We start from the raw sequence: 11,348 nt of genomic DNA, 5'->3' as shown, positions 1-11,348 counted from the left end.
CATTGGAAAGCTTCAAGATTCAATAGGAATTCTCATCTGAGAAATTTTTCATTCCGTCATTGTTGGATCTCTGAGCATTCGGTAGTGATCATGGATCTCGGAGGGACGGCATGCGTTGTACAAAATGACCCTTCCACCTCTATACCGCGTCTGGAGGAAATCGTGGGCTTTACCCAATTCCTCCCTCTCCTCCTCCTCCTCCCCCTCCTTCTCCTCCTCCCATCTCTATACGCACCAATAACACAATCAATCTTGACCTCCCTACCAATCATGATGTCGCCCTCATGACGTGCTTTACCAATAGTAACAGAGCGTGGGCCAATAGTCTTCTCAATGTGTGTATAAATCCATGGGATCTGGCCCATCAGGAAAGATCCCCGCCTTCTCTCCCTCGTTATGCAGAATAATGAACCACACAGATACTAGTCTTCTTCCTCTTCATCAACACAGTAGCCTAGACGAGCCACACCCACTAGACCCTGTGCATTCCCAAAAGCTTCAGTTTTATTTTGTCAAAAACTTGTTGTAGGTCATCGTCGATCTCTTTCCAGTCGCGATCTTCTTTATTTTCATAGACTTAGGAAATCAGGTGCAATTTGCTCACGATACCTTGTGAACTCCTCCAGGACATGAAGACTCTCCAGTAGAAAGCTTTGAGGAGGGCAAGCCCAGCACCCCTCATGGTTTTGATCCGGCAAGATTGTGGAGGGTATCCCAGTTAGAAGCCACTTGTCCCAACCTAAAACTACATATTTTACACAGAAATGGCACCTGCATACAGACTCCCTTAACACGCAATTTGAGAGTGCTTGTTTGGCTTTACATGACTCAGGGCCCCATGAAGGGGGGCATAAGGTGAGCCTGCCATGTTGGCGAAAGCAACGGCAAAGGGTGCGTAAAGAGCGAAGGAGTTAAGATGGAGAATCTCGACATGGGGTTTTGAGATTTCGGACGGAACTATTCAGGGATTGCCAACAGGAAGCCGTTTCAGATGGGGGACATATCATTATAGCCATCTGATGCCTGGAAAGCATAGCAGCTGAATTGGGCTATGTATGTAGGGCGATTGTAATATTCTGGATATGTTACCCGAGATTGTAGACTTGGGACGCGAGTCTCTTGAATGTTGGAATGACAGCGCGTCTTGAGGCAGGAAGCAAAGGTGGTATTCGTGATGGAGTCATCTGAAGTGGGCATCGATACTCAGGATCATCTGCGCCCCTTTCTCCTCTTCTCACTGATGATCTACAAAACTCAACAAGATGAGATTACTCCTTTGAAAATCTAAAAATCCATGCTCGGGAGCTGACTGTCTCATCAACCCCGTTATTATCCACTGTAAACCAGTATCATATGATTCTCAGTGTCGAGTGGCCCTTCTCCTGCATCATCATCGCGAAATCCTGCTGCTCCAGCATCCGCCCATACTCCCCCGCCAACCTCCACCGTGAGCCCAATCGCTCGAGACACCGCTTGATGACATTCATCTCGTCCTCGCACTCGAGCGTCCCTTCCTCTCTGAGCAGCCAGGCGAGGGTATTCGCGGCGCCGTAGAGCGCGTCCAGAATCAGCGGGCTCACGCTGCCAATGTCGCTGCCGCCACCGCTTTGTCCGTCATTGCGGTTGTGGCCATGACTGTTCATGCCCATGTCATCATCAACGTCACCGTCCCTTTTCGTCCGCGAGACGAGAAGCAGTAGCTCTTCCGACAACACAGCAACGTCTTTGCTAATCTTCAACAAGACGTCAACGGAACGCGCCTGCTGCGCCGTCTCCTCGGGGCTCTTGAGGCGGCCGTCCGGACAGGCGGGACAGCAGTAGAAGTCGTGGAGAAGGACGCCTGCCGAGAGCAAGACGCACCGTGACGGCAGGAGGGGTAGGGATAGCGGCTTTGGCCTCTGCGCTGCCGTAGCTCCTGTCGTGGGGGGCTGCTGTTGCAAGTACTCCAGAGTCGAGAACAGCGTCTCCGACAAGGCGTTCGCTTCGACGATGGCGTCGGCGGGCGAGGCGTGCGGGTTCTGTTTGCGGTCCGAGGTGACTTTACGGACGTGGGTTATGATTTTGCCGGCGATGAGGGCGGAGCGGCAGAGGGAGGAGAAGGGTGAGGGTGGAGACGGGGGCGGGGAGGTGATGTTGTGATGGGCCACGCGGCCGACGCGGCCTTCGTCCTGGATGGGGTACTGCATTAGTCTACTGCGGTTCCTCGTCAAGGAAAAAGTAAAAGAGGGTTCATACCCATGCTGAGTCGTCTACGGGATATGTCTCGTTATCTTGCGGCTCAGGGGAGAGGTAGCGTTTCTTGTTGCCGAGGCAGATGATGCGGTCGAGGCTGATGATGGCCCACCACGTCCGCGACCGCTCCTCCAACTCTGTCCACGTTGTCTGCTCTCAAAGTTAACAAAGCTGTTCCGGTGCTTCCTAAAAGAGAAAGCTTTGCAGAAACCTGATACGTACAGGCGAAGCCAGGATAATAGTCCCCTCGTGAGACCCAGGCAGACCAAGGAAATCAGCATACCGCACGCAGGCAGCGACGGTGATCCACGCGGCCGGGTAGAGGGCGTGGGCGTACTCAAAGTAGGCGATGAGCGTCATGGACTGCAGTACCATGAGCGACGTGGCGCCGCTGTGCTCCAGCAGAGACATGAAGCGCTTGGCGGCGCGGTAAATTGCCATGTGCTGGGAACCACCCGCGAGGACGTCCGTCGGGCTGGTGGCCGCGAGCTTCATGGCGAGGAAGAGCATGGCCAGGTCCGGACCGCCTTGGCTGAGGGCGGCGCCCATGTTCATGCGCTTCTTGGAGACGATGGGGAGCCAGGTGTGGATTGTGGTGAAGTAGGCGTTTACGGCGTGTTGGATTGCGTGGCCGTCGCCTAGATGTTGGAGGACTTCCTGTAGATATGAGTCAGGCTCAGGAGGCATTGAATGAGTAAAGCCAATAGCTTGTAATGAAGATGATTTTCGTGAAAAAGCTTCAACGAATACGATGTAGGGTAATGAGATCAATGCATTATTCAGCTTGACACGTACGTTTGGGATGTCGATGACGGGTCTCGGGAGAGATTGGTTCAACCATTCCGTGGAAGAAAGATCGAGAAAGGCATCTGGCGGGTACTGAGCTGAGGCTTGCTGTTCCCAGAGAGGTTCAAGTGGCGTGAAGACTGATGCAGCAGACGGTGTTTCCTCCATGCCTCCCCCAGCAGCGGACCCCGATGCGGAACTTGAGTTGGATGCGGGACCAGGACCAGGGCCGGGTGTACGTCCGCTGACCCCGCCCCCGCCTGTGCCCGCCGACGATGAGGACGCAGGTGTGCCGCCACTCCCGGCGGTGTTTAGACGGCCCTCGAGCTCAATGAGCTTCAGCTGCAGGGCTGCAAAGTCGTCGGCGGTCGGGGCGGCCGGTGCGGGCTCGGCGTAGTCGCACCGGCGTTCCATGCGGGTGCATAACCCGCACGCCGGGCGCGCCTTGTCGCATTTGCGCTTTTGTCGCTTGCAGCTGCCACAGGCCAGCGGTGCCTTTGCATCTGTTGCATAGCGGTCTCTGGGCGTGAGGAAGAGCGACATGTTGCTGTCATAAGAAGGCTTTCATGGCGATTTGACAGTCATTTGAAGTTGTGAGGATGGCGGGGGCGGGGGACGGTATTGGGGGACTGGTTCGGGGAGGGTTCAGAGGGTTTTAACGATTGATGTGCCCTGAAGCTAATTTTGTTCAGGGGGCGGTTTGCTGACAGACACCACTAAATTGGGTCATGCAATCGGGGGTTTTCTGGGAATAATCAATTGCGAAAAACTGCTCTCTTTCTCAAAAGTAAATGGTCTTGTATTTTTTTCGTGCTGCGATGGTTCGTGAAGCCGTCATTCAATCTTGAAAATCACCGAATTCCGGAACGCATGTAGTTGTTTCGAGCACCGGGAATTCGGAACCTCAGGGCCGATGGACGTTGGTTTGGCCGGGCTTGACGTTGGATTAGCCGAGATTACGGGGCCGATTTCCCCCGTCGCCTCACCTCCAGACCCCACACGCCGTCACCGTGGTAGCCAGCAATGTAAATAGTTCTATGAGGGGAAAATGCATTTGAACACGACGTTTCCGATGTAGTGGAGACAAGATCCATGATCACAAGCGGGGCTGATCACCATTGATGATGCCTACTAGGTCCACGCAAGTTCAGCTGTCAGATAGCGCAAGTCAGGAATTGCCTGAGCCCATCCCACATTAGGTAATCCAACTTGAAGCAAACAGCCGTGAGTCCGTGACAGCATGGATCATGTCGAACGATGGTGGGGTTGGAGATTCCCTGTCCCTGTCAATGGGAATCTCAAACCGACACCCGCTCGCCGCAGCAGCCGCAGCAGCCCCAGGAAACGCAGGTCCAACCGTCCAGGATGGACCCCTGTGCTAAGCCCCAATGGCCCCGTTTAGCTGAGCTGGACAACGAGGCGGGCAAGCGGGCCATCACCACGGCGCAAGTAAACATGGCCCCAGTGAGTCAATTAAGGTAAACCTCTGGGAACTTTGCTGTCCCATCTCCTCTTTCGCCTTTTCAACTTTCCTTTGTTAAAGCTCCCGTCGTCGCTTGTCTGTCGCAGTCGCAGTCGCAGTCGCAATCACAATCGCTGTGTCTCTCGTTCTTCCGCCTCCCCAGCACCTCTCCCCCGCGAAACATGGCCGATTCCCCGAGCCGCTCCGGCAGCCTCCGAGTCCGCCGAACCCGCGGCGGACCCTCGCGAAACTCCTCCGCTCGCTCCTCGGCCGCATGGGAGGACTACTCCTACCTTCACCCCTCAGGCAGCTACCAGCAGCAGCTACCGCAGCATGCGCAACAACAGCTTCCCCACGCCCTGCGATCGGCATCGTCGCGATTCTCCCTCAACGAACAATTCGCCGCCACGCGACAGGAATACGAGTTCGGCGACGACGACGCCTCCTCCATCCTCGAGCGCATGACGCTCGCCTCCGACGTCGGCGACGAGAGCACAATCGCCATGAGCACGGGCGGCGGCGATGCGACACAAGACATCGAAGGCGCCGAGGGCGACTACTACGACTTGCTGTGCCTGGCCAAGGACCCAACGCTGACGCCGGATCAAATCCGGCGGGCGTACCACCGGCTGCTGCTGTACCTGCACAGGGATGGCTTGCCCGAGAACCTGCACGGCGTCGCGCAGCCGTACTTCAACCAGGTGCAGAGAGGGTTCGAGACGCTGATTGACCCGTACCGACGGGCGCTGTACGACGCGAGCCGGTTGCGGGACGTGACGAGTGCGCTTGACGTGCCTCTTGACGAGGACTACCGATATGCGTATGATATGTCGCTCAAGGAGCAGCTGCGGCAGCGCGCGGCCGACGTGATGCAGACGTCGTCGGATCTGGGCATCCGGTTCGATGCGACCAAGGCGCTGTGGCGGGGTTCTGCCGTGACACCTCTCGACTTTACACTGAGTCACTCTGTGACCGTTGGCCTGCCGGTGCTGGGGCGGTGGATTGAGAGAACGGCGGCACCGAAGGCGCAGCGCGTCTCGTCTACGTTGAAGCGGGTGCCTTCGATTGCGCTCAACGAGAGCGACGAAGCTGGTGTTGACCAACCCCGGGAGTCTATGATCTATCTCCCGCCTCCGCAGGTGACGTTGACCGGATCTGTGTACGGCATCGTAGAGGAGATCTACCGGGTCCCGTTGCCACTTTTAGCCGATCGATACCAACCATTATTACCTCTGACTATTCCCCGGAAACGAATCATCCAGCTGGCAGAGCAGCGCCCGTGTCCCCTCATCAGCCTCAAATTCCGACAGGATATCATCCACAGGACAGCTGAAGACCGCATCGCAAAGACATCGATCGAAGTAGAAACAGAGGCTCTCCCAGAGGCATCTCTAACAGCTAAAATCTCACACCCAATTCACCTACCAAACGCCCCCCATCCAATAGTACTCGAGGGAAGCATAAAATCAGGCCGACCATGGACGCAATCCGCCCCCCGCATCGGCCTGGGGATCCACCGCTGGACGGGCGCCGGCACCGCGTACGCAATCGCAGACAGCGGCGACTGGAGCGTCTGGCCCGGTGAGACCATCAAGCTCTTCACCGACTTCTCGCAAGTGAGCAAGAACCAACTCCTCGCCGAATTCCCCATGAAGACATCCGCGAGCTTCGAAGTGGGGTACACCACCTCGCCCGAGCGCGTCCCGTCCACAGCCCACGAGGATTCCCCGCGCGGGGAGTGCGGTATCCGAGGGCTAGACCACGAATCGACAATCGCCAACGACGGCTCGTGGACCGTATCCGCCTCTTTGACGGCAGATACCATTGGCGGCTACCTCCGCTACGGCAAAGACCTGCCGGCACTCCTCTCGGCATCTAGCTCGAACCCCACCGGCCCGACCAGACTCGAACTCGAACTCTGCACAAACACCCTCCTCGACCGCCACCTCGCCCTTCGCAACCTCTGGCCTGTAGGCCGCTTCTCCAAACTCGGCCTCGAGCTCGGCGTCAGTCTGCACAGTCTGCACCTCTCCCTCTACTGGTCCCGCCTCAGCCAGCGCCTCAGCATCCCGCTGCTCCTATCTCCGCGCGCCGAGTACACGCCCACCGTCTTCTTCTACGCGGCTGCCGTGCCTTTACTTGCGTTCGCCGCGCGGCACTTTTACTCGTCGTACTCTGCTTCATCGGGGCGGGCAAAGCGCACTCGCGGGGGCCACCCTGGCGAGGCGGATCTGCAAGCCTACATCGCCCGCAAGCGGGCTGCGGCGGATGACATCGCCGTCGTGCTTTCGGGCGCCGTGGAGGCGCGGCAGCGCGTGGAGCGGCAGCGGGGAGGACTCGTGATTCTCAGCGCGAAATTCGGCGTCAGGGGTGAGGGTCAGGTTGGCGACGGGGAGGGCGAGGGCGATGGCGATGGCGACTCAGACTGCTGGGCCGCAGAAGAAGTCGCAGACGTCACCATCGCAGTAGCAGCGCTGGTGGAGGACGGGAGGCTGCGGATCCCGGCCGGGGTGAGAAAGGCCTCGCTGCTGGGATTCTGGGATCCGGCGCCGCTAAGGCGGAAAGCGCTCCACGTGAGGTATCTGTGGCGCGGGAGGGAGAGTACCCTCGAAGTCGCGGGGCGGGATGAGCTGGTTCTCCCGCCTGTGAAGAGGGATTTATCATGATGTTTCTGGCATTTTGTAAACTTATTTTTATGGATGTGATGTATGATGGCATGTGCGAGATGATCGATGCAGCATTAGTGGAGTCGGGGAAAATGGGGGAAACCTCAATGGGTGGGGTTTTTGCATGGGGATGGTGTTTTTTTTTTTTTTTTTTTTGAAGATTTGTAGCAAAACTTTGACTACTTTCCACCCGGAAATGAACAATTTAGTATCTTAATGTCGTTGAGGGCGCTGAAAGATGCTTTCAGCTCCTTTGTAATATAGCTTCGAGGGTGAACAAAACTGCCATACGCCGTAAGCAGGAGTAAATCGCTGCCTCAGGTCTAGTCAATAGCATAAAAAGCTCCCTCAAATGAGGGGAAGAAATCTCATCCCTTCAAGCTTTCGATCAATTGAGCAAACGAGGCGGCCATCACGGCCGTTCTGCCACATTCTCCACAAAAGACGGAACGCCTTACGGGTTACGGACATTTAAGCATCCGTTCGCGAAAGTGAACTGCTCCGTGTAGTGGTCATGAAGCTCATTTGGAGAACCCCACACTGAGCAGCCTCACACACTTTCGGACGAACGTCTCGGAATACGACCAAGCTCCGGTCCATGCGGAAGCTCCGTCATAGCCTTTACACCTAGGGCGCACGCGCATTGCACCAGAGAGGATGGCAACATTAAAGTGTGCGTCGCTCGTAGCAGGAAGCAGAATCACCCCCACCGCTAGGCTATTATTTGAAGTGGGGCCCAGAGGACATAGTTGTCAACTGAGTCAAGTTGCCAATCAACCTAAGTTCCCGCGTGTCACCATTCATCGGTCGCGCCGCCAATTAAGGTTTCTCTAGCTCTTCATCAGGTTACCGGCCCGGTGGTAGGTGGCGCCAAATATAGTCCTATGCTGTCTCGTCTATAGCAACACCAGGAAGCTTGCAATTCCAACAAAGTGGGAATATATTTCGCACTCCAAAGTCTAAATTTCCTATCCAATTTTTCGTATAGCGTCGCATCTGACTGACGGCTTTAGAACGGTCTTTTGGCCTGGTTAATGTGCTCGATTGCTGCTAGACTAAATACTCAGCAATTGACACTTCGTATCAACTACTAATTGACATTGATCTACGTGTGCTTTGTCTCAAATTTGGCTCTCATTGTCTCATGTTGTCGCCTTCAACTGCCATCGGCAACCAGGTTTTGCGCTCTTGAGATGATGAATTCCGCAGCCAGCGGCTCAAACAACGTCCCACCAAAGTCCGCACTGACTCGCTCTCGACATTGAGGATAGTCACTTAATCTGCAACACTTTCAGAGGCGCACGACTAATCAACCCCGAATCTACTGGGTAAATTGTAATGAGCCTTGCAAGCGAATGCAGCAACCATCCCCACAACACTATAGTATTGATTCTCAATCGTATATATACCACCATATTTGACAACTCATCCCACCGGCTCATCACCACACTCTTTACCCCATCTTTCTCTTTTACCAACACGACGTACTAACTACTGCATCCACTCATTTGATCCACTCTTTCGCAACCTAAAAATTCACAATGCTCCAATCATCATTCGCCGTCGCCTTCCTGGCCCTCGCCGCCATCCCCGGCACCCTCGCCGGCTGGAACGGCCACGCCACCACCCCGGCCACAAAGTGCTACAGGAACGAGATCTCGGGCTGCGCATCCGGACGCTGCCTCAACGGGTATGAAATGACAAGTCTCCAAGCCATAGCTCACACTCAGGTCAACATAGCTGTCGCTCAGTCCCGCTAACCTGATCTTACGTCTCAACAGTAACTGCGTCCGAAGCTGCGCCGCCGGCGAAGAGCAGGGCTGCCCTACGCTCTGCAAGAAGCTCACCATGCCGGAGGGCTGGTGTGCGGCAAAGTAAGTCTGCTACAGAGTCTACACAGTGACACGCGGGCTTCGTCTGCGCTCTGCTTGTGTAGAAATCGAAAAAGAAGTTCAAAGTGGCTAATCATGAGTTTTTTTTCTTGTTCTTCAGCAACTCTGGTGCTTGCTGGTGCACCCGCGACGACACCAAGAGCTTCATCGACGCCGATCGCCCCGTTGATAAGAGAGATGAGATCAAGACCTACCGCGAGACCAAGGCTTGAGGTGCAATAGTGGATTCGTGGTGACTGGGGTGGGACGTTCTCATCAATGATGGAGGGCGTCGAAATGCGCGCCTTTGGCTAGGGTTGGGGTTTGGGTTCTGAGATTTGGGGTCAAGCGTCCGGGCTCGCCATTGAGAGAAGAGACTCAACATAAAAAAACCCGAGATATGAAGAGCGATGGCGGCTAGTGGAGACTAGTATGCCACGCCTTCCAATCACAGACCTAAGTTAGATTAGTAATACATTATTCAGCTCAGGACATCCAAGACATGGCACTTTGTCAAGATTTCAGGTGACTGAAACTGAAATGCTTCCAACGTACTGCATAGCTACCTTACTGTAGGTCTAACGGTCGCGCGAATCTGATTGGCTTAATGCATCTCGGTATTTCGTACTACTGCGTAAAGCACACTACAAAAGATGGTTCAAGGTCGAAAATACCGAACAGAATGAATTGTACACAAAATCAATGCAGACGCCCAACGAACACGCACAATCAAACCTCCTGCAACGTAGTTGCTCCAATAGGCGCACCACTCTTGGGAATCAAAAAGCTACTCCCCACAACTTTCCCACCCGCGCCCCGAGGCCCCTTCAAAACCGACGCATCAACGCTCACAAAAGACGCATTCGTCCACGTCGTCCCATCATTCCACGAATTCCCCGTCGCCGTGACAGTACTCACCAAACTCACCTGCGCACTCCCCGAAGCCCCATTCAACGCCGCGATATTCCCCCGCATAACCGAAGACGAACTCCGCATCAGGAACCCCGTATCCCCATTATTCCACGCCGAGTTCCTCTCAAACGTCAAACTACCCGGGTTCCCATTATCATAAACCCCTTCTTCCAATTCCCAAACGCGATACAGTTCCGCACTACATGATCCGCCACAGGGTTCCCCGTAATCCCCAATTTGAATCCGTTTCCATCCCCCTCAAACGGGCTGAACCCCCACCGGTTATACCCGTTGCCCCAAGCATACACCTCCTCCAGCACCACGGCGGACCCGAACATGAAGAGGTCGAGCCCGTCGTCGACGTTATCCCACAGCCTCGCATTGCGCAGGACGTTGCCCTCGCCGGACCCGGACTTGCACGCGAAGCCGTCTGCGCTCTCGCCGTTCTTGCGCGGATCGCGGTTGCGGTAGGAGTCGAGGTTCGCGACGGTGTTGTTGGATGAGGCGCCCTCGAGCTGGAAGCCCGTTTCGTAGTTGTCGTGGGTGGAGATGTTTGTGTAGGTGTTGTGGGAGGCGTCGCGGGCGTAGATCCCGTAGGGCCCGTTGATGAGTCTTGGTTCAGGTCAGTTGTGTTGATTGGTGATTGGGAGAGAGAAGTGACGTGAAGGGATTTTGACTTACTCCAAATCGTAGAATGCCCAGTAATTCGCATTTTGGATGTGAAAGATCCCGCGCTCAGAATTGGGCAAGGCCTCATCCAACGCCTTTGGAGTTCTGGTGAAAGTTAGAATGCCCCCTGTCAGCCCACATTCTCTGCCCCACAAGCACAGTCTCACTTCTACTGCATATTACACAATCAGCTGGAGACAGAAGACTTACCCAGGCATATTCTCCCCATCGACAATAACCTTCTCCCCCGGATACGCCCTCACAGTAATCGGCTGCGTCCGCGTCCCGCTCTTTGCAATCTGAATATTCGCCGTCGGCGCATACGTGCCCCCGCGGAGAAAAATCGTGTCGCCCGCGACGGCGGCGCCGACGGCCGATTGGATGGAGCCGTACGGCGCATCGAGGGTGCCCGTGCCTGTGCCTGCGGGGGAGACGAAAATGTCACGGGCGGTCGTGTGGTACGCGCCACTTAGGAGGAGCGCAAGGAGCGCCAGCGGCGGCGGGTTGGATTTAGAGGGGATCATGACTTTGCGAGCTGGAGGAGGTCCAATGACACGACCTTTTGGAGAGGAAAGCAAACGAGTGAACTTTTTTTTTTTTTTTTTTTTACATTGGGTGAAAGTTTCCCGTGCATCCAATACCTTTTTATGAACTTGTGTTCTGCCAAGAAAAGAAGACATAGATGACAATACAGCTTATCCATGAAAAGCCGATTCGCTCGTATCTCTGAGTGACAATTTCTTTCATAAA

The 11,348-nt window shown here is 55.2% G+C and overlaps 5 protein-coding genes across 5 annotated transcripts; 2 read left to right on the top strand and 3 right to left on the bottom strand.

The window, feature by feature from the left end:
* Nucleotides 1-1,349: 1,349 nt before the first annotated feature.
* CPAR01_01093 (fungal specific transcription factor domain-containing protein) lies at nucleotides 1,350-3,561 on the bottom strand (the record flags this gene model as incomplete). The annotated part of the gene is made up of 4 exons (XM_060485383.1): nucleotides 1,350-2,180; nucleotides 2,236-2,382; nucleotides 2,455-2,889; nucleotides 3,028-3,561. 4 exons carry the CDS (start codon nucleotides 3,559-3,561, stop codon nucleotides 1,350-1,352), a joined length of 1,947 nt encoding a protein of 648 aa, XP_060356240.1.
* Nucleotides 3,562-4,662: 1,101 nt separating this feature from the next.
* Nucleotides 4,663-7,146, top strand: CPAR01_01092 (DnaJ domain-containing protein; the record flags this gene model as incomplete). Its single annotated transcript, XM_060485382.1, has 1 exon — nucleotides 4,663-7,146. One exon carries the CDS (start codon nucleotides 4,663-4,665, stop codon nucleotides 7,144-7,146), a length of 2,484 nt encoding a protein of 827 aa, XP_060356239.1.
* Nucleotides 7,147-8,687: 1,541 nt separating this feature from the next.
* On the top strand, nucleotides 8,688-9,250 carry CPAR01_01091 (uncharacterized protein; the record flags this gene model as incomplete). The annotated part of the gene is made up of 3 exons (XM_060485381.1): nucleotides 8,688-8,836; nucleotides 8,928-9,020; nucleotides 9,139-9,250. 3 exons carry the CDS (start codon nucleotides 8,688-8,690, stop codon nucleotides 9,248-9,250), a joined length of 354 nt encoding a protein of 117 aa, XP_060356238.1.
* A 496-nt stretch (nucleotides 9,251-9,746) lies between these two features.
* CPAR01_01090 (uncharacterized protein) lies at nucleotides 9,747-10,013 on the bottom strand (the record flags this gene model as incomplete). Its single annotated transcript, XM_060485380.1, has 1 exon — nucleotides 9,747-10,013. One exon carries the CDS (start codon nucleotides 10,011-10,013, stop codon nucleotides 9,747-9,749), a length of 267 nt encoding a protein of 88 aa, XP_060356237.1.
* Nucleotides 10,014-10,060: 47 nt separating this feature from the next.
* On the bottom strand, nucleotides 10,061-11,122 carry CPAR01_01089 (uncharacterized protein; the record flags this gene model as incomplete). Its single annotated transcript, XM_060485379.1, has 3 exons — nucleotides 10,061-10,541; nucleotides 10,611-10,703; nucleotides 10,809-11,122. 3 exons carry the CDS (start codon nucleotides 11,120-11,122, stop codon nucleotides 10,061-10,063), a joined length of 888 nt encoding a protein of 295 aa, XP_060356236.1.
* Between the last annotated feature and the right edge of the window lie 226 nt (nucleotides 11,123-11,348).

Source organism: Colletotrichum paranaense (assembly GCF_030867605.1).
Source record: "Colletotrichum paranaense strain IMI 384185 chromosome Unknown Scaffold_1.1, whole genome shotgun sequence".
NCBI classification, from domain to species: domain Eukaryota; kingdom Fungi; phylum Ascomycota; class Sordariomycetes; order Glomerellales; family Glomerellaceae; genus Colletotrichum; species Colletotrichum paranaense.
This window is presented reverse-complemented; position numbering and strand designations above follow the sequence as displayed.